The 27,476-nt window shown below is 42.8% G+C and overlaps 1 protein-coding gene across 1 annotated transcript in view; it reads right to left on the bottom strand.

Annotated features, from left to right (window-relative positions):
* The window catches only part of LOC121568884, a 69,330-nt gene extending 42,896 nt beyond the window's left edge, over nucleotides 1–26,434 (bottom strand). The window contains exons 1-12 of the mRNA XM_045220841.1: nucleotides 26,360–26,434; nucleotides 22,838–22,910; nucleotides 22,499–22,618; nucleotides 19,014–19,130; nucleotides 17,969–18,066; nucleotides 16,506–16,621; nucleotides 15,253–15,395; nucleotides 14,602–14,770; nucleotides 12,591–12,728; nucleotides 9,364–9,539; nucleotides 9,146–9,217; nucleotides 8,690–8,749 (exon numbers count right to left, since the gene is read on the bottom strand). Coding sequence (XP_045076776.1) covers nucleotides 8,690–8,749; nucleotides 9,146–9,217; nucleotides 9,364–9,539; nucleotides 12,591–12,728; nucleotides 14,602–14,770; nucleotides 15,253–15,395; nucleotides 16,506–16,621; nucleotides 17,969–18,066; nucleotides 19,014–19,130; nucleotides 22,499–22,618; nucleotides 22,838–22,910; nucleotides 26,360–26,406 — 1,329 coding nt within the window. The 5' untranslated portion in view covers nucleotides 26,407–26,434. The remainder of the gene's footprint in view (nucleotides 1–8,689; nucleotides 8,750–9,145; nucleotides 9,218–9,363; nucleotides 9,540–12,590; nucleotides 12,729–14,601; nucleotides 14,771–15,252; nucleotides 15,396–16,505; nucleotides 16,622–17,968; nucleotides 18,067–19,013; nucleotides 19,131–22,498; nucleotides 22,619–22,837; nucleotides 22,911–26,359) is intronic.
* Between the last annotated feature and the right edge of the window lie 1,042 nt (nucleotides 26,435–27,476).

Below are 27,476 nucleotides of genomic sequence, written 5' to 3'. Positions count from 1 at the left end.
TCTCTTGGTAAATAGTGTGGTCTACAGCTTATCATAAGATACTCTACCTCAGGCGAGCAAAACCTCGAGACTTCCTTAGTATTTGATTTTGTGCACCAGCTGTTGTTTACAAATATACACAGACCGCCACCCCTTGTCTTACCGGAGTCAGCCGTTCTATCCTGCCGATGTAGCGTATAGCCCGCTAGCTGTATGTTATCAATGTCGTCGTTCAGCCACGACTCGGTGAAACATAAGATATTACAGTTTTTAATGTCCCGTAATCTTAAATCATCCAATTTGTTATCCAATGATTGAAGATTGGCTAATAGGATTGATGGAAGAGGCAGTTTACTCGCTCGCCGTCGGATCCTTACAAGGCACCCCGATCTACGTCCACGATATCTCCGTCTCTTCCTCACGCGAATGACGGGGATTTGGGCCTTGTCGGGTGTCTGTATGATATCCTTCGCGGCCGCCTCGTTGAAGAAAAATCTTCGGTCCAATACGAGGTGAGTAATCGCTGTCCTGATATCCAGAAGCTCTTTTGGTTATAAGAGACGATGGCAGAAACATTATGTACAAAATAAATTACAAATAACGCGGAAAAACACACATAATAGTACAATTGGTTAGAGGGCTGTAAAACGGCAGCCATTTTCTCCGGCGCTGTTGTCAACGACTTGGAAAGGTCCGTCAGTTGACAGTGCATGTCAGAGCAAAAACCAAGCCATGAGGTCGAAGGAATTATCTGTAGAGCTCCGAGACACGATTGTGTCAAAGCACAGATCTGGGAAAGGGTACCAAATAACTTCTGCAGCATTGAAGGTCACCAACAACACAGTGGCCTTCATCATTCTTAAAATGGAAGAAGTTTGGAACCACCTAGAGCTGGCCGCCCGGCCAAACTGAGCAATCGGCGGAGAAGGGCCTTGGTCAGGGAGGTGACCAATAACCCAATGGTCACTGACAGAGCTCCAGAGTTCCTCTGTGGAGATGGGAGAACCGTTCAGAAGGACAACCATCTCTGCAGCACTCCACCAATCAGGCCTTTATGGTAGAGTGGCCAGATGGAAGCCCCTCAGTAAAAGGCACATGACAGCCCGCTTGGAGTTTGCCAAAAGGCACCTAAAGGACTCAAACCATGAGAAACAAGATTCTCTGGTTTGATAAAACCAAGTTTGAACTCTTTGGCCTGAATGCCAAGCATCATGTCTGGAGGAAACCTGGCACCATCCCTACGGTGAAGCATGGTGGTAGCAGCATCATCCTGTGGGGATGTTTTTCAGCGGCAGGGACGGCAAGACTAGTCAGGATTGAGGGGAAGATGAACGGAGCAAAGTGCAGAGAGATCGTTGATGAAAACCTGCTCCAGAGCGCTCAGGACCTCAGACTGGGGCAAAGGTTCACCTTCCGACAGGACAACGACCCTAAGCACACAGCCAAGACAATGTAGGAGTGGCTTCAGGACAAGTCTCTGAATGTCCTTGAGTGGCCCAGCCAGAGCCCGGACTTGAACCCGATAGAACATCTCTGGAGAGACCTGAAAATAGCTGTGCAGCAACGCGCCCCATCCAACCTGACAGAGCTTGAGAGGATCTGCAGAGAAGAATGGGAGAAACTCCCCAAATACAGGTGTGCCAAGCTTGTAGAGTCATACCCAAGAAGACTCGAGGCTGTAATCACTGCCAATGGCGCTTCAACAAAGTATGTATACACACTTTTTTTCAGTTTTCATATTTCACAAATATTTCATCTACATTTTATGGTATATAATATCAGATCACTTCATATAGCCATATATTCAGATGGGTCATGTACATTCAAGGACATGGCCATTTTTACATTGTTGGAGGGAAATGCTTCCCAACTTCTGGCCCTGGGAACCCAAAGGGATGCACATATTCTCTCCCCCGGCCTCCACCCAACCCCAATGAGCGGTTTGATGGGTCCCGAGGGACAGGACCAAGAAGCACAACTCAGAGGTATGGTAACAGATTCTTAGCAGGTCCAATCCATCCTACTGTTCAGTCGTGCGGTCAGGTGCCACAAAGAGGGACTTAGGAAAATTGCAATTGGCTCAGAACAGGGCAGCACAGCTGGCCCTTGGATGTACACAGAGAGCTAACATTAATAAAATGCATGTCAATCTCTCCTGGCTCCAAGTGGAGGAGAGATTGACTTCATCACTACTTGTATTTGTGAGAGGTATTGACATGTTGAATGCACCGAGCTGTCTGTTTGAACTACTGGCACACAGCTCGGACACCCATGCATACCCCACAAGACATGCCACCAGATGTCTCTTCACAGTCCCCAAGTCCAGAACAGACTATGGGAGGCACACAGTACTACATAGAGCCATGACTACATGGAACTCTATTCCATATCAAGTAACTCATGCAAGCAATAAAATTTGACTTTAAAAAAAATAGATAAAAATACACCTTATGGAACAGCAGGGACTGTGAAGCAACACAAACATAGGCACAGACATGCATACAAACACACGATTGTGCATGACACAAGTTATTTTTCCAACAATTGTTTACACACAGATTATTTCACTGTATCACAATTCCAGTGGGTCAGAAGTTAACATACACTAAGTTGACTGTGCCTTTAAACAGCTTGGAAAATTCCAGAAAATGATGTTATGGCTTTAGAAGCTTCTGATAGGCTAATTGACATCATTTGAGTCAATTGGAGGTGTACCTGTGGATGTATTTCAAGGCCTACCTTCAAACTCAGTGCCTCTTTGCTTGACATCATGGGAATATCAAAAGAAATCAGCCAAGACCTCAGAAAAAAAAATGGTAGACCTCCACAAGTCTGGTTCATCCTTGGTAGCAATTTCCAAATGCCTGAAGGTACCACGTTCATCTGTACAAACAATAGTACGCAAGTATAAACACCATGGGACCACGCAGCCGTCATACCGCTCAGGAAGGAGACGCATTCTGTCTCCTAGAGATAAACGTACTTTGGTGCGCTCAGCAAGGAAGAAGCCACTGCTCCAAAACCGCCATAAAAAAGCCAGACTACGGTTTGCAACTGCACATGGGGACAAAGATCGTACTTTTTGGAGAAATGTCCTCTGGTCTGATGAAACAAAAATAGAACTGTTTGGCCATAATGACCATCGTTATGTTTGGAGGAAAAAGGGGGATGCGTGCAAGCCGAAGAACACCATCCCAACCGTGAAGCACAGGGGTGGCAGCATCATGCTGTGGAGGTGCTTTGCTGCAGGAGTGCTTTGCTGCACTTCACAAAATAGATGGCATCATGAGGAAGGAAAATGATGTGGATATATTGAAGCAACATCTCAAGACATCAGTCAGGAAGTTAAAGCTTGGTCGCAAATGGGTCTTCCAAATGGACAATGACCCCAAGCATACTTCCAAAGTTGTGGCAAAAATGGCTTAAGGACAACAAAGTCAAGATATTGGAGTGGCCATCACAAAGCCCTGACCTCAATCCTATAGAAAATGCGTGTGCGAGCAAGGAGGCCTACAAACCTGACTCAGTTACACCAGCTCTGTCAGGAGGAATGGGCCAGAATTCACCCAACTTATTGTGGGAAGCTTGTGGAAGGCTACCTGAAACGTTTGACCCAAGTTAAACAATTTAAAGGCAATGCTACCAAATACTAATTGAGTGTATGTAAACTTCTGACCCACTGGGAATGTGATGAAAGAAATAAAAGCTGACATTTCACATTCTTAAAATAAAGTGGTGATCCTAAATGACCTAAAACAGGGAATTTTTACTAGGATTAAATGTCAGAAATTGTGAAAAACTAAGTTTAAATGTATTTGGCTAAGGTGTATGTAAACTTCCGACTTCAACTGTATAATATTAAACATTAAAAAAAAAAAAGTATATTTTTAATAAAGCCTGTCTGATTTGGCAGTCTCAAGGAAAACAGTTTTAGCAAATATTTTATAGTCTACATCCAGAAGCGAAATAGGCCTGTAGGAGGCATACTCGAGGGGATCCTTATCTTTCTTTAGAATGATTGATATAGTGGCTTGGTAAGAAGTCTGGGGTAGAGGAGTGGGAGAAGGCTGAGGCTTAACGCGGTACGAGCTGTTCAGCAAATGTCTTAAAAAATTCTGCTGAGAACCCTTCTGGTCCCGGTGCTTTGCCATTTTTAAGGACTTTATGGCTTGTAGAATTTCTGAAGTGGTAAGTGGTTTATCAAGATCCATTCTCACTGCATCGTTTAGCTTCAGTATTGGTAAACTTGAAAGGAAAGTGTCTGTCAACGGGGAATCTCCAGAGGCTTCAGTGTGATATAATCAAAGTAAACGTTTTTTAACTGATTATTGATCACATGGCTATCATTTGAAATCAGTCCTGCTTCGGCAGAAAGCTGGGGTATTAGGCAGGAAGCTGGGGTATTAGGCAGGAAGCTGTGGATTGTCTTAATTGTTGGGCTAAATTTCTGCTCGCCTTTTCACCATATTCAAAAGTAGAATGACGGCCCTCAGCAGATGCTGTTCAGCTTGGGCTGTTGAAATCAAGTCAAACTAATTGTAAATATAGTCTAGTTCTGTACAGGTCAGGGGAGGGGGAGATGGAGTACTGATGATCAGTTTGCTGAATACGGTCTTTAATCTCAGCCACTTTCTTGGTACGTTTGTTTTCGTTAGCTGAGTATGAGATTATCTGTCCACGAATAAAAGCTTTAAACGTTTCCCATAGAATAGAGGGAGAAATATCAGGAGTCTTATTGACAAAACACTATTTGAGCAGTGATAAAATCAAAACGTTGTTCAGTCAGTAGCAGTGAGTTAAGGCGCCAGACTTTGTTAGGGCTTTTTCTATCAGGAACTGTAAACTGGAGGACAAGCGGAGCATGGTCAGATATTACAATGCTGTCATAGTTGCAAAGGTTTGTCATCAACAAATCAATAGTCAATATGTGAAAAGGTATGCTGAACATGGGGGGGTTGAGTATTGCCTTGTGGGATTTAGTGCCCGCCGTACATCAGAAACACCAAATTGTTCTAAAAATTTAAAAAATACTATTGTGACCTCAGAGAGGTGACCTCAGAATGCACTCCTTTTGAGCAGAAATTGTATCCTATTCCCTATATAGTGAAAAGCATATTTTTCTTTTACCAGGGCCCAGGTACCATTTCAGACACAGCCCATATGTTTTTGGAAAACAGAGTCACCGTTGAACATGTAACCTGAGATTTACAACATGGCTGTATTAATGAACACGTGGGATGGACAGAAGGACAGCAGCTAAATGAATGCAGTGCCATATGTAGCTAATCAAGACCTGTTAATTAGATATCAGCAGTGTCAGGTAATAAACTACAATGTTCATTAGCTCTAGCAGCAGGTTGCAGGGTCTAGTTCAGTGGGGTGAAAATGTTTTCAAAGATTTTGAAATGAAATGCAACGTTTCAAAGTGAGTAAAGTAACCACTCACCACCGCAGAAAATTTTGGTAACATTGTGAATAAGATTGAAAGCCAAACCTTGTAACACTTGGAAACATGTTTCCAATGTACCAACAAGCCAAACTTGTGTGCATGTGTCACTGTCATCTTGTCTTCCTCCTGATGTCTTCTCTCGCTCTCATGTATTATTCTTGTTCAAGACAACACACCTGTTCTGAACAGCCTCTGAGAGAATGGCACCGCTGTGTCTGTTATCATGTGGGGGAATAAAACAACACCATCTAGGACTAGTCCGTGTAGACACTGTAGGAAAACTGAAGACCTGAACAAGAGCTACTTGAGAAGTTGAACCGCTTTCAATGTGAAAGTAAATTGAGCTCTTTTGTCTAAGCTGGGACCAAGTCCATGGGAGAATCTCAATTGCATTTCCTTGATTCCTCACGTCCTCTCGTCTCCTGCTCAAAACCCATTGATTGAGAAGGTCAGTTGGTCCCTCCCCACTGAACTTCTCATCCAATGGGTTTTGAGCAGGAGACGAGAGGAATCAAGGAAACGCAATTGAGATTCAAATGGTGTGGCTGCGCGATCTGTGTTTGCTGCCCCCACCCCACTAGGATGCTTTTTCCTACTTTATACTCAAAACCTGTCATCTCTGCGAAGCTGAAGTGAACATCAACTTCTTACTTTTTTATTGGGCCTGAGTAGCATAAACTAAACTCTGGGCTGGCAGGCTGAAGTATGAAGGGGGAAATTCTCTCCCACTCTCTCTCCGACACACACTGATGAGCCATATGGGATGGAGAGAGAGTAAGCGATTAGGCATGTCTGATGAGTTTCCCCTTCTCTCCCTCACTCTTCTCCCAGTGTCAGATGTTGACTTCAGGACCATTTAAGCAGCTCTAATGTCAGTTGAATGCCATTTAAGCTAAATAGCTGGAAAATTAAATAGCAACACCATGTTGAGGTTCAGCAGAGCAACAGTGACACCCACTGGTAGGATACAGGAACTATAAGCAGCCCTTACATGGGACGGAAAGAGGAAGAGAAAGGGAGTGTTAGGGAAGACCGAAACTACATGCAATCTTTGCTGAAAATGTCAAATGTTATATCTGCATAGCCTATATCGGAATGCTGGTTAGACTGTTTTGGAAACTGGCAACTGGAATGTAGGAAAACCTGCAACTAACTCCATATTGGGTTGCTTTATGACCATTTATAAGTATGTATGTATGTATGTATGTATGTATGCATGTATACACACACACTGAGTATAGCAAACATTAGGAACACCTTCCTAATATTGAGTTGTGCACCCTCCCTCCCCTTTTGCCCTCAATTCGTCGGGGCGCGGACTCTACAAGGTGTCGAAAGCGTTCTACAGGGATGCTGGTCCATGTTCACTCCAATGCTTCCCACAGCTGTGTCAAGTTGGCTGGCTGTCCTTTGGGTGGTGGACCGTTCTTGATACACACAGAAAACTGTTGAGCATGAAAATCCGAGCAGCGTTGCAGTTCTTGACACAAACCAGTGCGCCTGGCACCTACTACCATACCCCGTTCAAAGGCACTTAAATTTTTTTGTCTTCCCATTCACCCTCTGAATGGCACACATACACAATCCATGTCTCAATTGTCTCAACGTTTAAAAATCCTTCTTTAACCGGTCTCCTCCCCTTCATTTACACTGATTGAAGTGGGTAAGCTAACAGACCCAATCTCAGGGCTGATCGTTAAGAAGACAAAGGGTACATGGACAAGCAAGTTTTAGTATTAAATCAAGTGGCCGTTGTGGCTTAGTGCGATTATTGTCATAATACAGTCCTGCAAAATCCTCCAAACAAAGTTACTTAGCAAAATAATTTCCCCAACTTTAATTTCCAAACAATTTGGTTCTTCTTTCCAAGCAACATTATTCAGTTCATAATCAGCATAGCTAGCTAATCAGTCCACCACAGAAGAAGAACAAAGAAGCAGAAAACAAATGTTCATTACTGGAAAACTAGAATCTACTCCACCAAAGTCCTGCTACATCAAATGATTATACTGTGCCGAGTATCAACCAACTCATTTCCATACACCAGACAGCACTATGAAGCCCGCTGAGCCTCTGTCCCAAATGGCACCCTATTCCCTATATAGTGCACTACTTTTGACCAGAGCCCTATAAAGGGAATAGGGTGCCATTTGGGACAGAGCCACTGAGTTGACAGAACCAACAGCAAATTGGTCCCTGGATATTTAAGAACTTTTTTGTAATCTTATTTGGCTGCCACACAAACAAGAGATGATTCTAGCAGCAACAGAATTGTGTGAGATGAGAAGCCAGGCAGCCAAGACTAAGGGTGTGTCCCAAATGTCACCCTTTTCCCTATGTAGTGCACTACTTTTGACCAAAAGTAGTGCACTATAAAGGGAATAGTGTTTCATTAGCGACGGAACCTAAAATATAAATAGTGCTTATACATGTCAAACTCCTGTGGCCTTCTGGGGGATCCGTGGATCTAGACAGACGGTCAGACGGACCCCAAAGCTCAGACACTGACACACAGCCATCTGTTGGGCTGATCTACTGGGAGAAGTGTGTGTGCACGTGTGTGTCTGAGATAAAGCGTGACAGATAATCACACAAATGGAGACAAGATTACTGACCCAGAGAAAGACATTTTCAAGTTTCTTACTTTTCACATGGTTTACAGTGACTGACATTCCAGCGCCCAAGACTCATTCTACATTCTGGCATACCCCAGATGCTAGAAAATGAGTACATGATATTATCATTATCTAGTGGAGAGCCTTTGTTGCCGACCTATGAGTCAGCCAATGCATAAACCGATATGCCAGGATGTATATATATATATATATATATGCCAGCGATGGGGTGAGTGAGTGAGAGCATATATCATCTAGCCAAAATTGTGTGTCAAATGTTGTACGAAGGTTTTAGGTCCAAAACAGTAAGAGAGGAAGGATTGCCAACGGCATCACCACCATCTGGCATCACCACCATCTGGCATCATTGAACTCAAGTGCGTTGCCAGCAGAAGCACCAGTCTTCACCATGAGTGGGCATACTCCTTTTTGAAATAACTCTACAATGGCATTATTATCAATTTTGGGTTTTATTAAATAGCCATAATTATTAATAAGAGGGCCACAATGGAAATGCGTTTAACTTTATCATCATCAATGATTTTAAATGCATTGTGTCCACATTTGTGGTTGTATTGTGTTTTTTAAATGGTCAAATAAATGTTTAAAAAAAAGAACTAACAAATTAACTGAGATATTAGCGTACCTTGAGAATGTTCTGGGTCTCCCCCCACTTGTTGGTCCACTCCCTGGTCAGTTCTAACACCTGTGGGAGAGAACAGAAGGGTTTACTACAAAGCAGGATCAATGAGTTAGACAGCTAACTTTGATAAACAACTAGAAATAACTGTTGATATTCTGGTTAATTAAGAAAGCTAAACTTATATATGCTTTTCCGGTTGTTGAGACAGACCAAGCCCAGAAAACTGATGAGAACAGATCTGTAGTCACAAAACATTGACATCCAACTTTTCATATTTGCAGAGAAACACATACAGTACATTCCACTAGGTACTGGCAGGCACTTACAATAGGCTACAGTGAATGCACACTGCTTTAGAATGTGTATGACGTTCCCAGCAGGAATAGAACCCAAGACCTTAGGAGTCACACTGAGAAACATACACAGGTCACTCCCTGTAGTCCTGAAGAGTTCACTCACCTTGGCCTCATTCTTGTGAAGTTTCTCCTCAACCTTCAGAGTCTTGGAGAGATCCTGAGGAGAAAGGGGAGCCTGGCAAGAGAGAGAGGCCATACTGTTTGAGCATTGTGCTTCAACATACCCTTAGATAATCTCACACACACCTGGTTGCTTTACTGGAGAGAGGTCACATGTACAGTTATTAGCCTAATGCTTTAACATACACCACCACCCCCCACCAGGTTGTTCTTCTCCACTAGTCCTTTCAGTCTGACGATCTCCTCCTGCAGTTTTCTGATGACTGTAACACTGCTGTCCTCGTTGACTGTGGGCTTGTTGACTATGTTTTTAGCTCGGTTAGCGTAGCGCAGTGTGCTCAGTGTCTCACTGTAGTTCACATCAGCGGGAGAAAGAGCTGTGTGGGAAGATAGACAGGAACACATCACAGGTGTGAGGACCCAGAAGTGCGGTGGGTCTCTTACTAAAATCACCTGTACAGGGGTTAAAGCAAATAATAATCCCATGACTGAAATTTAAATCGATCTCAGATCGATTGTCTGGGGCCAAGTTAACACTAGAAATGCCAAGACAATCTGACCGTATTCAATGTAGTAATTTTAATAACTTAATTTCAATAAAAACGTTACACATACCTGTCATTGACTTTTCCTAAATATGTGTATTTTAGCAGTACTTTGAGATAAATACCCCAAAAATACAAAAACGTTTTGCACTTCTACCTCAAAATGACATATGCATATTAACAGTAAAATAGCCGGGCCTCCACAAATACCTACAGTGAGGGAAAAAAGTATTTGATCCCCTGCTGATTTTGTACATTTGTCCACTGACAAAGACATAATCAGTCTATAATTTTAATGGTAGGTTTATTTGAACAGTGAGAGACAGAATAACAACAAAAAATCCAGAAAAACGCTTTTCAAAAATGTTATAAATTGATTTGCATTTTAATGAGGGAAATAAGTATTTGACCCCTCTGCAAAACATGACTTAGTACTTGGTGGCAAAACCCTTGTTGGCAATCACAGAGGTCAGACGTTTCTTGTAGTTGGCCACCAGGTTTGCACACATCTCAGGAGGGATTTTGTTCCATTCCTCTTTGCAGATCTTCTCCAAGTCATTAAGGTTGAGGCTGATGTTTGGCAACTCGAACCTTCAGCTCCCTTCACAGATTTTCTATGGGATTAAGGTCTGGAGACTGGCTAGGCCACTCCAGGACCTTAATGTGCTTCTTCTTGAGCCACTCCTTTGTTGCCTTGGCCGTGTGTTTTGGGTCATTGTCATGCTGGAATACCCATCCACAACCCATTTTCAATGCCCTGGCTGAGGGAAGGAGGTTCTCACCCAAGATTTGACGGTACATGGCCCCGTCCATCGTCCCTTTGATGCGGTGAAGTTGTCCTGTCCCCTTAGCAGAAAAACACCCCCAAAGCATAATGTTTCCACCTCCATGTTTGACGGTGGGGATGGTGTTCTTGGGGTCATAGGCAGCATTCCTCCTCCTCCAAACACAGCGAGTTGAGTTGATGCCAAATAACTCCATTTTGGTCTCATCTGACCACAACACTTTCACCCAGTTCTCCTCTGAATCATTCAGACGGCCCTGTACATGTGCTTTCTTGAGCAGGGGGACCTTGCGGGCGCTGCAGGATTTCAGTCCTTCACGGCGTAGTGTGTTACCAATTGTTTTCTTGGTGACTATGGTCCCAGCTGCCTTGAGATCATTGACAAGATCCTCCCGTGTAGTTCTGGGCTGATTCCTCACCGTTCTCATGATCAGTGCAACTCCACGAGGTGAGATCTTGCATGGAGCCCCAGGCAGAGGGAGATTGACAGTCCTTTTGTGTTTCTTCCATTTGCGAATAATCGCACCAACTGTTGTCACCTTCTCACCAAGCTGCTTGGCGATGGTCTTGTAGCCCATTCCAGCCTTGTGTAGGTCTACAATCTTGTCCCTGACAGCATTGGAGAGCTCTTTGGTCTTGGCCATGGTGGAGAGTTTGGAATCTGATTGATAGATTGCTTCTGTGGACAGGTGTCTTTTATACAGGTAACGAGCTGAGATTAGGAGCACACTCTTTTGTTACCTGTATAAAAGACACCTGGGAGCCAGAAATCTTTCTGATTGAGAGGGGGTCAAATACTTATTTCCCTCATTAAAATGCAAATCAATTTATAACATTTTTGAAAAGCGTTTTTCTGGATTTTTTGTTGTTATTCTGTCTCTCACTGTTCAAATAAACGTACCATTAAAATTATAGACGGATCATTTCTTTGTCAGTGGGCAAACGTACAAAATCAGCAGGGGATCAAATACTTTTTTCCCCTCACTGTATAGCCGCCAGTCTAATAAATCCATTTAAAATGCATCAAAGAAATTAATTAATATTTTGTTTAAGAAGGTCATAAAAACCAAGATATTAAGACAATTATATACGCATCAGACTATTGTCAATTTCATCTTGTCTTTAGGCTACATATAATATGATGTGTGTGAAATTAGTTTCAATATAGTTTAGGTGTAGTTTGGGTCAGCCATTAGCTGGGCAGGAAACTGTTGTCTTATAATCAGAATATACACTATAGTCTTATTTTAGTATTTACAGTCTATGCGCTTCTGGATCAATCAATACATTTTCTGTCTGATTACAATTTAGTGTCGTGAGGTTTCATATATGACATATTTTAAACATAATAAATGCATTCATTTCACAATTTATTATGGAATATTTACACAATTGAAATATCAAAGGTCAGGATGGTCATTCTAGTAGACCTGGAATTCCGGCACTCCGAGTGTTAACCTCCCCTTTCATGTAAAAAAAGTTAATAACCATCATGTATTAATATGAGTTTGACTAATTCCAGTCCTTTTCAATATTGGAGAATTTTTGTATATTTTTTTATATCCCAATGAAAATACTAAATCAAATTGTAAAAATCAATTTAAGGGAAATCCATCACAGAGAAGGATAACTTCAACTCCTGCCTGTATTTAATCAGCAGCTGTGCTAAACAGTAATACCCAAAGGAATACTATGAATATTCCCCACCAAATTGGTTACATTACTAGTTTCCCCTTATCAACATGTAAAGGCATCGCTTAACTGCTTGGTGGAGTTAACAGAGAATGTGTTATTATGGTGTGTGGCATCAGAGGTAGGACTTAGATCAGTGGTATTTAAACTTTTTCAGCAGGGACCCCATTTTTTTCACAACCTCACCCCTTAATCTAATGACAACCTTAAAAATCAGTACATTTCTATTTTTACATCAACAAGAAATAACCTTCAATTCATTAAATGTTCACCTCATCAAAATCAAGTCATCCAATAAATACATTTACTCAAAATGTTAAAATGTATGTACTCTTAATTATTATTATTTATTTTTTATATAGGATTGCAACCCCAATTTGAATACCACAGACTAAGATCAACCATACTTGCTATCATGATGGTCTTGGAGTTTCCTCCCAGGCTGTCTTTCAGGAGCCAGGTCAGAACCGAATCTCTGTATGGGATGAAGAGCTGCTTCTTCCTTTTCCCCTTGTGGGAGCCCCCTCCTCTTCCTCCATCTCCTCCTTCAGCCACACACAGAGAGAGAGAGAAAGCCAGGTCAGAACAGTCTCTGTAGAGGATAAACAGCTGCTTCTTCCTCTTCCCATGGTCTGGGACAGAACCTCCACCTACACTCCCTGATGCTCCACTTACATCAGCTAGGAGGACACACGCAGAGAGAAAGAGAGAGCGAAAGAGAGAGGGGTTAGGACAGAGTCTTTACATGGGGACGAAGAGCTGCTTTTTCCTCTTGGTAAACCCTCCAACTACTCCTCCACGTAGACACACACACACACTGAAACAGAAAATTACACAATAACATCTTCTCCCAAACCAACTACAAAAGCATGAAAGGATGTGCCACAAAACAGGCCAGATAGAAATGGAACCATAAATACGTAGTATTGTTTTGCCAGTAGTGTAGCTACCACTTGTGCAGTGGACTGATTAAAAATGTATCCTTATTCAGAGTCTAATTGGTGTTATTAATTTATTAAATAGCCTGACTGACTCTGAAATGAAGTAAGTTGTTGTGTCAATGTTTGGCATCAGGCATGTGGTGTGGTGTGTGTTTGCGTGTGTGTGTCAGGGCTTCAGTTAGGAAAATGTGGCACCGGCCATTTGAACAGCAGCATTTTAATTTAATGGACATTTTGAGAAATTTACCGGACCCATATGCATTGGGTGCGTAACCTGATTAGTGCATCCACCGACGGTGCTCAGAAATCACATTTAGAATATGGTAATTCATAATAACAGAACATGCATGTCCAGGACGCAACAATGTGTGGTCCTTAACAAATTCTGATGCGGACTTTGAACATGTTAAAGTAACTGTCCACATTTACTTTTCCTCAGCCAACATGACAAGTAACGAACAGCAAAATCACTAGCCTATGTCAATCTACTGTCCCCCATAGTAGAAAAGTTGACCTATTCTATTGGTCAGCTGGTCGAGAAAGAAATAGCCAAAACAGACTCTGGGACAGTTGTGAGACGATGGATCCCAAATTCATACAACCAGTAGGCCTAGGCTACATAAAAAAACATGATGCAACAGAGTAGAACATTTAGCTTAAAATGTTGATAACCTATTATTTCTTCACATTATAAGCACAGCAATGGACACAAGGCAGTAGGCTACAGATGAATGTTCGATCCATATTGCAATTAGTGGAAAACACCGTTGTCAAAAGCGCACCACAGCGGTTTCATGTGACAGAGATGGAAATATCAGTTAGACATTTAGAAAGAGGGGAGATCTAATATGCAACAACTGGCATTTGTTGCTAATATGACTAGGATTGTGCCTTTGCCTACTGGACATCGAAAGAAAGTTGATATAAAATAAATTGCCTGGTCCGGTTTTGGCTAGGCTACTTTGAAGCAAAGTAAGACATGCCTCATAGCATGTAGTAAAACGTTCAGGTTTCAAACAATTAAGTATATGTTTTCAAAATGCATACTGACTCCTGCTCATTACAAAGCGGTGTGACGCGCTGATGAAGCCTGCCTTCCGTTGCCTGTGCTTTTGCTGTTTGAGATGCTGTAGCAGCAGCTCTCGTGCTGTCTGACATATTTTCCACTCAAAGGCTCTGTATCTGTATGCTGTACCCGTGTGATAAATAAGGTACATAACAAATATACCGCACACGCTCCAATTTAATTCCACTAAATTATGCAAATTAACCTATAGACCATGAACAGTGAAATGCATTTACATTGACTGGTATTTCTGTCAATGAATAGGCTAAAACGCTTTATTTTGCAAGGGGATTTTCTTTCCTTCTCCCGGACAATTGGCCAGCGGCAATTTTATTTATCGTCTTTTCATAACAAATTAATATTACCGGCCAACAGAAACCCTGGTGTGTGTGTGTACTAAGCATCATTTACCCAGAGCAGAGATGACAATGCCCAGTGTGACCAGGGACTTGTTGATGTTTGCTCCTTCCTTCAGCCTGGCACCGGTGGCGCAAGTGGCATCAGCCCTCTCACTGCCCGCCAAGTCTACCAGGTGGATCTTACTCACCGTCTCACACGGCAGCTCTGCATCAAAACGAGCCTGGAGACGGGTACATACACACACACGCCCAAACACACACACAGAGTTGTTAACAATAGGAATGAATTAAGGGAGAGAAGGATCCAAACCACTCATTTACAAGAGGGAACTAACAGGGCAAATCAGCACTCAATACTGTGCTACCAAACATGTTCAATACTGATATTGGACAAATTTACTCAATAAGAAAATGGACTAACTGGCTCTAAAGGGCTGGTCTTCGGTTGCATCCTAAGGCTAGTAAATAATGTATTTACAACATCAAAAGCGTCAACCACACACACACCAAGCAAGTAAAAACTGACATGAACACGAGTGGTCCTGTGTGGTTCAGTTGATAAGCAAGGTTGTGGGTTCAATTCCCACAGGGATCACAGACAAACATTTTTATGACTCAATGTACAGTAAGATGCTTTGGATAAAAGTACCATGTATTGTTATATTACAAAAAACACTTGGTCTCTAACAGTGTGTGTATGTACCTGTGTGAAGTTGATGGTGAAGATGGCGTGTGAGCGGCTGCTAACATCGTTCATGCCTGTGCTCGCCGTGGTGCGTTTGGCGTTCCCAGCATGCAACAGCTTCTCTATATCCCTGTAGTTCTGAACCAGGTGCTTCGACAGGTCTGAACACACACACAGCAAGGAGAATCACACCTGACACATCACATATGCTGACATGCTCAGATCCTGTTAGCCACTATGACCCGTCTGTGTTGGTTAGCATCATGTCTGTCTACGGCCCAGACCAGTGAGAGAACCTCACTATAGAAAGGGGCCTTGTCAACATAGAAACATACCCTTTTCAGACATATGGAATGTGCCGCCTTGAAATCGCCTCGGCATGTTTGCTTGTCTGTAAGGGTACACTACGGCTTTTTAAATGCCTGCCACGAAACCTCTGGAGATAGTTTCGAAGCGCCACTGAACGGCCATTTTACTTGTCGTCTGTAAAGGAATGTCGCTTCTGAAGTGGGACTAACGTCCATCACCAGAACTGTCAATCAAATAATCTCGAGCTGCATGCGAGCAGACCACTCTTTCCTAAAAAAGGATGTTAAAGTTCATTAAATACCGTGACATTTAGTAGAAATAAAACACATCTAGCTACCATACCATAAAAAAACGACACAGCAGTGCATCAATCAGCTATGCTTATTGTTGTCAGGGAAACAATACAGAACATTCTATGCCAGAGCAGAATTCTACTGTCTGAAAAGGTAGATGTTTCTACTATGTGCACTTTTTTTAAATTGTCTGAAATGTTATCAATTGTTGCTATCGTCACGTTACCGTACCGGCGTTCTGTATGTAAAGGGTAATATAATTAATTGAACGGTCTTGGAAGCACTAACCCTGGCAATTTGACTGGTAAACTCATGGGTACACTCGCAATGGCTGCCTGGTATTGTGATGCAATAATTCCCATGGTATTTTGGAATGTTCAATCAACTGATGCTGGATTGCCATAGTAATGTAGAATGGAATGTATTTCTGTAATGTCAGTTGAGTTGACTCAACAAATCACAGCACAGATTGAAGGGTACACTTCCTGTTTTTACTTCCTGGAATGGGTACAGTCAAAATGGCTGCCAGTCCACCCATTATGCCACCATTGACTTAAATGGAGACACCCTTTCTGTTCATTCTATTTCTATGCTTGTCACCACTAAGATTATACCACTGATCTGTCCTTAATCTATGCGGTAGTGTGGCGGTGAGAGATCAAGTCTTACCCTCCACATACGGCCCATCCTTGGGGTGTTCTCTGACCTTGAGTCCTGACCCGTTCTCTGGGCTCTTCTTAGTCGTGAGAAGGTCTTGCACACGCTCGTTATAGATCTCCAGGTAACTAACAGAACAAGACATGGAACATTTCACATCACCATCGTCGGGCTGCAGAACAATCTACCGCAAGCATCCTTCAGTAGGTACATGCTCTAGAGAGGTTTGCCATTTGATGTGGTTAAAGCTACTTGTCTTCATTTCCCCTATCACACCTTAGAGAATTGTCAGTCTGAAGACGTTAGATAGCTACTCTATTTCCTGTTCCTGATGTCTGTCACACTGACATGGCTGCTTTCATTCAACCATCAGAATAATATCAACACGACTTATCACTAGATCCAATCATCCACTGACAAATTGTATTTTCAAGCTCATTTTCAGCTCTCAGTTAGCGAATTACCCAATTAAACCCTGTCAGAAAAACACATTAAAATCCATGATTTTCCTAATCTATTGTTGTACTGACAGAGATTAAAGAGACATTAACTTCGGAGCAAATGATATTTTCACAGCCTGAACAAAGAGATTTTCTGTTCGGTTGTTAGCGGGAGGAAATAAAGACGGTTAATGTTATCGCTCAGTTGTTTGGCTCCAGTCAACAATGATTTCTTTGTGAGCACACAAATGAAAGCTGAAACAACTTCCACCTGAATACGTTTTTAAAACGCCTAGATGTTTATTGAATTACAATAGTTCTCACAACCCATTTATTCTGACAGTGGCAGGGAAATGTTTTTATTTAGTCATAAAAGCCATAATAATTATTACTGACAGGAGAGATGTTAAATTACAGCTTTTCTTTAGGCTCATTGGCATACAGACATCCTGTATGCACTCTGTACTCCTCAATCATTCACAATGGGCAGAAGTTTATTAAGGCAGAAGCTTGGCTTGCCAGTCAGGTCAGCTACTGTAGCAATTAGCTCAGCTAGCCTATCGCTCCTCTATGAGGATTGGCAGTCAGGTCAGCTAGCACTCCTCTATGGGGTTTGGCAGTCAGGTCAACTAGCCTAGCACTCCTCTATGGGGATTGGCAGTCAATTCAGCTAGCAGTCAGCTAGCTATTGTCCCTCAGACTTCCAGTCGGGGCATCCTCCACATATTATTCTTATCTGCACTACTGGCTAAAAGTCTGGCCAGGTAACCGCTGTGAATACCAACAGAGATGGCCACACATGGTCCATTCCTCTCTTCTCAAGTAATTAGTCACTTGTTAGATAAGTGCTAAATTAACATGCCCTCCAGCCAAGACCATTGGACCACGCTGTCTGCCAGACGTATTTAAACTGCTAGTGGTCCCCCAGAGGAAATCTGTACCTTGTAGCCATCCCTTGCGTCGCCATAAACTGTTCCACAACAACATCCTAGTTGTTGTTGTTGTTGTTTGTTGCTCAGCAGTGCTGACTATTACCTGACCTCTGTGCGGAAGGAGGCCCCATCCCCCTGGCTCTTCTCTGATATCTGACAGAACAGGCCTTCACAGATCCGTGGAATCAGACCTATATCTCCCTGCAACACAAGGAGTAGAAAGTATGACATAGAGGACTTACATTTATATTTGCTAAACATACATACTGTTATTATATTATAATACCCTTCAGAATTATTTACATTTGTTATAAATAAAAACTGTATTTGATTAACCTTAGCCTCTAATGGTGAACAGGGATAGTACTATGTGTGGTAAAAGGTTTCCTACATTCCATCTCCTCTTCTGTCCTGTCCACACACCGACTCATCAATTCAGGCAACTACTTCTAACAGCTTACAAATACCAACTAGCCAGCCAGCCAGCCAGCCAGCCAGCCAGCCAGCCAGGGCATATAATTTGGAGTTAGCGTTACTGAGGCGTAACAGCACGTCGGTCCACTCTGATTTGTGAAGTCCTGTCCTCTTGTTTTTAATTAGCACACACAGCAGATAGTGCATGTGGTTATTAACAGCCCTGTAGGCCTGTATGATTAGCCAACATGTTGACAGCAGCTTTCTATGGTGGTGTTGACCTTGTATAAGTCTCCTGGTGGTTAGACAAGCAGAAAACTCATTAGCCTCCGCCGGTCTGACTGTTGTGTACTGAGTGTTTCCTGTGCTGTGCAAGGAGAAGAGACAGAGGAGAGAGAGGCAGAGAGTGGACAGGACTCAGACAGCTCCACTCATCACATTTTCTGATTAGTGGAGAGAAACATGTAGATAGAATAACCTTATTTAACTCCCATTTCTATTCAGGAAGAAAATGTGTTTTTAAATGAGGAAAATTGGAATTGGAACTTCAGGGTTACTTCCAGAATTGACTGAATTGAAATTGAAGGCAACACTACAGGATACATAGAACTGCATATTATTTAATAAGATCTCTGTGGCAGGATACACCACAAACATTACCTCAAAAAACAGCTCTGTGACCGGAGTGAATCAACAATAGTGCATATTATCATGGCGTCTCAAAAGTGACTTACTGGGCTTCCCATCATGGTATAAGACTTCCCTGATCCCGTCTGTCCATAGGCGAACACACAGGCATTGTAACCACCAAACGCTGCCTCCAGGACATCACAGCCCAAGTCTTTAAACACCTGCAATGATACAGAGAAATATCACAGCGCAAATCTTTAAACACCTGCAACGATATACAGTGGGGAGAACAAGTATTTGATACACTGCCGATTTTGCAAGTTTTCCTACTTACAAAGCATGTAGAGGTCTGTAATTTTTAATCATAGGTACACTGTGAGAGGCAGAATCTAAAACAAAAATCCAGAAAATCACATTGTATGATTTTTAAGTAATTAATTTGTATTTTATTGCATGACAGTGGGGAAAATAGTATTTAGTCAGCCACCAATTGTGCAAGTTCTCCCACTTACAAAGATGAGAGAGGACTGTAATTTTCATCATAGGTACACGTCAACTATGACAGACAAATTGAGAAAAAAAATTCCAGAAAATCACATTGTAGGATTTTTTATGAATTTATTTGCAAATGATGGTGGAAAATAAGTATTTGGTCACCTACAAACAAGCAAGATTTCTGGCTCTCACAGACCTGTAACTTCTTCTTTAAGAAGCTCCTCTGTCCTCCACTCAGCCTACCATCAGTAACACACTACGCCGCCAGGGACTCAAATCCTGCAGTGCCAGACGTGTCCCCCTGCTTAAGCCAGTACATGTCCAGGCCCGTCTGAAGTTTGCTAGAGTTGCTAGAGTGCATTTGGATGATCCAGAAGAGGATTGGGAGAATGTCATATGGTCAGATGAAACCAAAATAGAACTTTTTGGTAAAAACTCAATTCGTAGTGTTTGGAGGACAAAGAATGCCGAGTTGCATCCAAAGAACACCATACCTACTGTGAAGCATGGGGGTGGAAACATCATGCTTTGGGGCTGTTTTTCTGCAAAGGGACCAGGACGACTGATCCGTGTAAAGGAAAGAATGAATGGGGCCATGTATCGTGAGATTTTGAGTGAAAACCTCCTTCCATCAGCAAGGGCATTGAAGATGAAACGTGGCTGGGTCTTTCAGCATGACAATTATCCCAAACACACCACCCGGGCAACAAAGGAGTGGCTTCGTAAGAAGCATTTCAAGGTCCTGGAGTGGCCTAGCCAGTCTCCAGATCTCAACCCCATAGAAAATCTTTGGAGGGAGTTGAAAGTCCGTGTTGCCCAGCGACAGCCCCAAAACATCACTGCTCTAGAGGAGATCTACATGGAGGAATGGGCCAAAATACCAGCAAAAGTGTGTGAAAACCTTGTGAAGACTTACAGAAAACGTTTGACCTGTGTCATTGCCAACAAAGGGTATATAACAAAGTATTGAGAAACTTTTGTTATTGACCAAATACTTATTTTCCACCATAATTTGCAAATAAATTCATTAAAAATCCTACAATGTGATTTTCTGGATTTTTTTCCCTCAATTTGTCTGTCATAGTTGACGTGTACCTATGATGAAAATTACAGGCCTCTCTCATCTTTTTAAGTGGGAGAACTTGCACAATTGGTGGCTGACTAAATACTTTTTTTCCCCACTAAGTATTTGATCACCTACCAACCAGTAAGAATTCCGGCTCTCACAGACCTGTTAGTTTTTCTTTAAGAAGCCCTCCTGTTCTCCACTCAATACCTGTATTAACTGCACCTGTTTGAACTCGTTACCTGTATAAAAGACACCTGTCCACACACTCAATCAAACAGACTCCAACCTCTCCACAATGGCCAAGACCAAAAAGCTGTGTAAGGACATCAGGGATAAAATTGTAGACCTGCACAAGGCTGGGATGGGCTACAGGACAATAGGCAAGCAGCTTGGTGAGAAGGCAACAACTGTTGGCGCAATTATTAGAAAATGGAAGAAGTTCAAGATGACGGTCAATCACCCTCGGTCTGGGGCTCCATGCAAGATCTCACCTCGTGGGGCATCAATGATCATGAGGAAGGTGAGGGATCAGCCCAGAACTACACGGCAGGACCTGATCAATGACCTGAAGAGAGCTGGGACCACAGTCTCAAAGAAAACCATTAGTAACACACTACGCCGTCATGGATTAAAATCCTGCAGTGCACGCAAGGTCCCCCTGCTCAAGGCAGCGCATGTCCCGTCTGAAGTTTGCCAATGACCATCTGGATGATCCAGAGGAGGAATGGGAGAAGGTCATGTGGTCTGATGAGACAAAAATATAGCTTTTTGGTCCAAACACGGCGAGTGGAGTTTAGAGGGAGAAGAAGGATGAGTACAACCCCAAGAACACCATCCCAACCGTGAAGCATGGAGATGGAAACAGAATTCTTTGGGGATGCTTTTCTGCAAAGGGGACAGGATGACTGCACCGTATTGAGGGGAGGATGGATGGGGCCATGTATCGCGAGATCTTGGCCAACAACCTCCTTCCCTCAGTAAGAGCATTGAAGATGGGTCGTGGCTGAGTCTTCCAGCATGACAATGACCCGAAACACACAGCCAGGGCAACTAAGGAGTGGCTCCGTAAGAAGCATCTCAAGGTCCTGGAGTGGCCTAGCCAGTCTCCAGACCTGAACCGAATAGAAAATCTTTGGAGGGAGCTGAAAGTCCGTATTGCCCAGCGACAGCCCCGAAACCTGAAGGATCTGGAGGTGGTCTGTATGGAGGAGTGGGCCAAAATCCCTGCTGCAGTGTGTGCAAACCTGGTCAAGACCTACAGGAAACGTATGATCTCTGTAATTGCAAACAAAGGTTTCTGTACCAAATATTAAGTTCTGCTTTTCTGATGTATCAAATACTTATGTCATGCAATAAAATACAAATTAATTACTTAAAAATCATACAATGTGATTTTCTGGATTTTTGTTTTAGATTCTGCCTCTCACTTTTGAAGTGTACCTATGATTAAAAATTACAGACCTCTACATGCTTTGTAAGTAGGAAAACATGCAAAATCAGCAGTGTATCAAATACTTGCTCTCCCCACTGTAGGTTTTAGGTTCAGAGTACGCAATGGTTCTGGACAGGTTTACAAGAGTTGGTCTTACTTCAAACTCTATAGTATTATACAGACAGTGCATGGTGTACACAACACTGGAATCTTAGTAGACAATGGTGAGGGAGAGGAGCATATAGGTGTCCTATATGTAATTCTATGGGGTGCAACAGTGATGGGGGTGGTTGAAGAGGGCCCTCGGGGAGAGCGTAAGAGGTGAAATAGGGGTTAAGCCTGAAGCATGTGTGAAACCAAGGTGAGTTCAGTCAGTATGAGGGTTTTGCTATGGAGGAGAAAGAGCTAGAAGAACATCACTGCAGGACTCCAGTCTAGAGCTCAAGATAAGAGAGAGATGTACTGCCTCTCCTCCATGTAGAGAAGAGAACACACACTACTGAGAGTCTAGTTGATGAAGTTGTAACCAACAGGGTACCACTTGGATTGAGAGTGGCTGCATGTTCAGAGGTGTGTGTGTACGTGTTCTATACCTTCTCCTGAGGCACAAAGTTGGGGCTTCCGACATCAGTAGAATCGTAGGAGAAATCATAGGAGAATGAATGTCTGCCTCTGTCCTTCAGCCCAGTGCCAGGGATGCATTTGGATATGTGCTACAAACATAATAGCTTTGATTAATTTATAAAACAGGAGAGGTATTGTTATTGTGGTCATTGTGCAATATGTCATCCTCATTCTAGAGCCTTTAGTTGGTCCTGATATCTGTACCAAAATGTATCTCTTAAACATTGTCTGTTCATTGAATAATAAAATTAAAAAAATCAATCACTGTATTGAAAATTGTGCTGTATTGAAATGAATCAATAATTCACCTTTTTGTTGCAGTCTATAGAAGTGGTGCTCCCCTCTATGTGGATAATGACCGTCGCAGACATTTCCTTTTCTCTGTGAAATTAACGTAGATTTTGTGAACAGTTTACTTGAAGTCAGTCAGGCTGTTTTATGTAGAAAACTGTATACAATGCCCAATGTAGGTCTACATTTACATTTTTGTCATTTAGCAGACGCTCTTATCCAGAGCGACTTACAGTTAGTGAGTGCATACATTATTTTTTATATACTGGCCCCCCGTGGGAATCAAACCCACAACCCTGGCGTTGCAAACGCCATGCTCTACCAACTGAGCTACATCCCTGCCGGCCATTCCCTCCCCTACCCTGGACGACGCTGGGCCAATTGTGCGCCGCCCCATGGGTCTCCCGGTCGCGGCCGGCTACGACAGAGCCTGGATTTGAACCAGGATCTCTAGTGGCACAGCTAGCACTGCGATGCAGTGCCTTAGACCACTGTGCCACTCGGGAGAGTCCGATTGATTGTTAGTGTCATGATGATAATTTTACTTGAACCAGAAATCCCCCTCTTATCAGGTAAGAAGAGTTTTAACTGTGTAGTTAATCTTTGAAAAATCACCATTGGACTTTAAATGTGTTGCGTGAATCATGACTATATCAAAACATTATACACTGCTCAAAAAAATAAAAGGGAACACTTAAACAACACAATGTAACTCCAAGTCAATCACACTTCTGTGAAATCAAACTGTCCACTTAGGAAGCAACACTGATTGACAATACATTTCACATGCTGTTGTGCAAATGGAATAGACAACAGGTGGAAATTATAGGCAATTAGCAAGACACCCCCAATAAAGGACTGGTTTTGCAGGTGGTGACCACAGACCACTTCTCAGTTCCTATGCTTCCTGGCTGATATTTTGGTCACTTTTGAATGCTTGTGGTGCTTTCACTCTAGTGGTAGCATGAGACGGAGTCTACAACCCACACAAGTGGCTCAGTTAGTGCAGCTCATCCAGGATGGCACATCAATGCGAGCTGTGGCAAGAAGGTTTGCTGTGTCTGTCAGCGTAGTGTCCAGAGCATGGAGGCGCTACCAGGAGACAGGCCAGTACATCAGGAGACGTGGAGGAGGAAGGAGGGCAACAACCCAGCAGCAGGACTGCTACCTCCGCCTTTGTGCAAGGAGGAGCAGGAGGAGCACTGCCAGAGCCCTGCAAAATGACCTCCAGCAGGCCACAAATGTGCATGTGTCTGCTCAAATGGTCAGAAACAGACTCCATGAGGGTGGTATGAGGGCCCGACGTCCACAGGTGGGGGTTGTGCTTACAGCCCAACACCGTGCAGGACGTTTGGCATTTGCCAGAGAACACCAAGACTGGCAAATTTGCCACTGGCTCCCTGTGCTCTTCACAGATGAAAGCAGGTTCACACTGAGCACGTGACAGAGTCTGGCGACGCCGTGGACATTCTGCTGCCTGCAACATCCTACAGCATGACCGGTTCGGCGGTGATCAGTCATGGTGTGGGGTGGCATTTCTTTGGGGGGCCACACAGCCCTCCATGTGCTCGCCAGAGGTAGCCTGACTGCCATTAGGTACCGAGATGAGATCCTCAGACCCCTTGTGAGACCATATGCTGGTGCGGTTGGCCCTGGGTTCCTCCTAATGCAAGACAATGCTAGACCTCATGTGGCTGGAGTGTGTCAAAAGTTCCTGCAAGAGGAAGGCATTGATGCTATGGATTGGCCCGCCCGTTCCCCAGACCTGAATCCAATTGAGCACATCTGGGACATCATGTCTCGTTCCATCCACCAACGCCACGTTGCACCACAGACTGTCCAGGAGTTCGCGGATGCTTTAGTCCAGGTCTGGGAGGAGATCCCTCAGGAGACCAGCCACCACCTCATCAGGAGCATGCCCAGGTGTTGTAGGGAGGTCATACAGGCACGTGGAGGCCACACACACTACTGAGCCTCATTTTGACTTGTTTTAAGGACATTACATCAAAGTTGGATCAGCCTGTAGTGTGGTTTTCCACTTTAATTTTGAGGGTGACTCCAAATCCAGACCTCCATGGGTTGATAAATTTGATTTCCATTGATAATTTTTGTGTGATTTTGTTGTCAGCACATTCAACTATGTAAAGAAAAAAGTATTTAATAAGATTATTTCATTCATTCAGATCTAGGATGTGTTATTTTAGTGTTTTTTTTAGCAGTGTATATAGCCTTCATTCATATGCTGAATTGTGTCTAGCCCATATAGACGCCAACTACCTTTAGCGCCTATTGATGATACTATCTTCTGGCCGGAAGAGTTTTATTAAGAGCCCCGACGCTTGCTCTAAATGTTAACACGCATCGCTTGCGGTATGGCTTTGTAAACATAAGGAACGCATGTTTCATATCAGCAAGAAATATTTTTCAAAAAAATAAAGGTCAAATTATTAAACACCTTTATAGGGTTAGGGTTCCCACATGGCCATATTTCCATGTTACAGCGCTTCTTTATGGAAAACAGACCAAAGACAGAGTCGACTATCTGTGCTAATCATCTGCGTCTCCGAACATCTGTGTGTAAACGGAAGACACAAATGTGCTGTCACTGAAAAATACTGTTGGCTGCAACTGTTAAAACAGTGTACAGTAAAGGTATATTTTGCATTTGTGAAATTATTTTGATAGGACGGGGCTTTATGTTTCTAGAGCCATACCACAATTGAGAATCGATTCACGTTTAGATGGAGGGAAACCCTGTGATAGTACATTAATCAGTTATGCAGTTTAAAGCTGTTATTTTTGCCCAAAGTCGACCTTTAAAGTTATTGTCCAATGTTTGCAGATTTCTATGAAATATGACCTATAATTAATGACATTTTGAGTGAAATAGTTTTCCTTCCTAATTTGGGGTATTAAGCTTTTCTATGTTGGAATAGTGTGGAAGTACACCAACAACAGAATGGTGCGGGCCTATACCAGTCATTAAAAATATTAATGTGAGTAGACCACTGATTGGCCAGACATCATCCTCTACCAGGAAATAGCAAAAATGTTTTAAACGGTTTTGTTTGAGATACAAGTTTGAGGTGGGGGTTTTGGAAGTGTTTTTTTCCTATAATTTATGCTTTGGCCACAACAACATTATTTGGGTATGAGTTAACAGAATATGAACTTAAGTGAGATTGTCACTGGACAGTTACATTAAAACTGCAACATTTTTACTTTCCACTTATACTGTTTTCAAAATACCCCTCCATGTACATTTTAGTCATTTAGCAGACGCTCTTATCCAGAGCGACTTACAGTTAGTGAGTGCATACATTTTCATACCCTGTGGGAATCGAACCCACAACCTTGCAACGCCATGCTCTACCAACTGAGCTACACGGGAGATGAAGAATAAGTAATGTCAAACTGTGTATAAGTGCTGGAAATACGTTTTAAATTGTACAAAATAAAAAAAATACATTCCTAACCTCCATCAACTGTTCATAAACGTTGACATTGTGTATATTGACTGACTGCATCGGGATACAGACCTTTTGATCAACGGTCGAACACGAACAGCCACACGCACTGACGCCATGGCACGGAGCACTTTCGTCCAAATCACCTGAGAACTGCACCGTGTCAGTCACATAAGTAGCTACAATCAGTTAAAAACTTTGAAATGGCAACATACTGATTCAGTTTTCATTGCTGCGGGAAACTTACTCGTTTGGCAGCCCTCTTCCAATAGTTTACTTCTCAGAACGGACTGATATCAACTTGATTAACTGTGTGATGCAGCTGCTGCCACTGTGCTTGTCCCGGTCTGCACCAACTCACCGCTAGGTGGCTCCACTTGACTTGGGCTCATAGGATTGGGCTCCAGTCTTCCACGGTCATGTCTAGAAGGGATCCAGCCACAGATAGAACAATTAGACAGATATTTAACCGGATGTGAAGCATACGCTTGGCGTTTTCCACTCACTACCAAATATGGTGGTGAAAGGAAGCCCAATGGCCGGCAGTGGGAGGAGATGGAGCGAGATGCATTTTGGACAAAATTCTGCAAATGTTCTCATTGATGAAACATTTGATCCCAACACAGTTTTCTGTTCGCAAAACTAGAATCTGTTACGAATAATGTGGACTAAGTTCAGTAGACTTTACCCTTTGCCAAAGTTTCAAAAATTGCGTTGTTTAGAAGGAGTGCAAGGGCAAATTGAGTTATCGCACACGCGCACTTTAGAGTAGGCATTCCCTAACAGAAATAGGCAAATACATGCTTGGCTCTGCCCCCTTCCTTGATTGTTCTTCCCACTATGACTGATTTGTTCCCATTGAAAACGACAGGCTGTGGAAAGCCAGGCTCAGCAAGGGAAGATTCTGCAAATGGAAAAGCTTAATGGGAAGAAGATTAAAAGCCATGTACCTGGTGCTTATGCTAGGTTGAGAGGAGTCATCACTGGGGTCACAATATCTATGTCCATAGATGATATTAAAGAAAATGTGAAGGGAGGCAGAGCGATTGAGGCCAAAAGGTTGATGAGTAGGAAAGAGTGTCAAAGAAGTGAAAGCTTATCAGTGATGCTGGGGTTTGAGAAAGTTTTGCAGGGGAAAAGTACAGATAGGATTCCTTAGTTTCCATGTAGATGCTCAGTGTAAAGGAAA

Source organism: Coregonus clupeaformis, chromosome 1, assembly GCF_020615455.1.
Source record: "Coregonus clupeaformis isolate EN_2021a chromosome 1, ASM2061545v1, whole genome shotgun sequence".
Classification (NCBI taxonomy): domain Eukaryota; kingdom Metazoa; phylum Chordata; class Actinopteri; order Salmoniformes; family Salmonidae; genus Coregonus; species Coregonus clupeaformis.
This window is presented reverse-complemented; position numbering and strand designations above follow the sequence as displayed.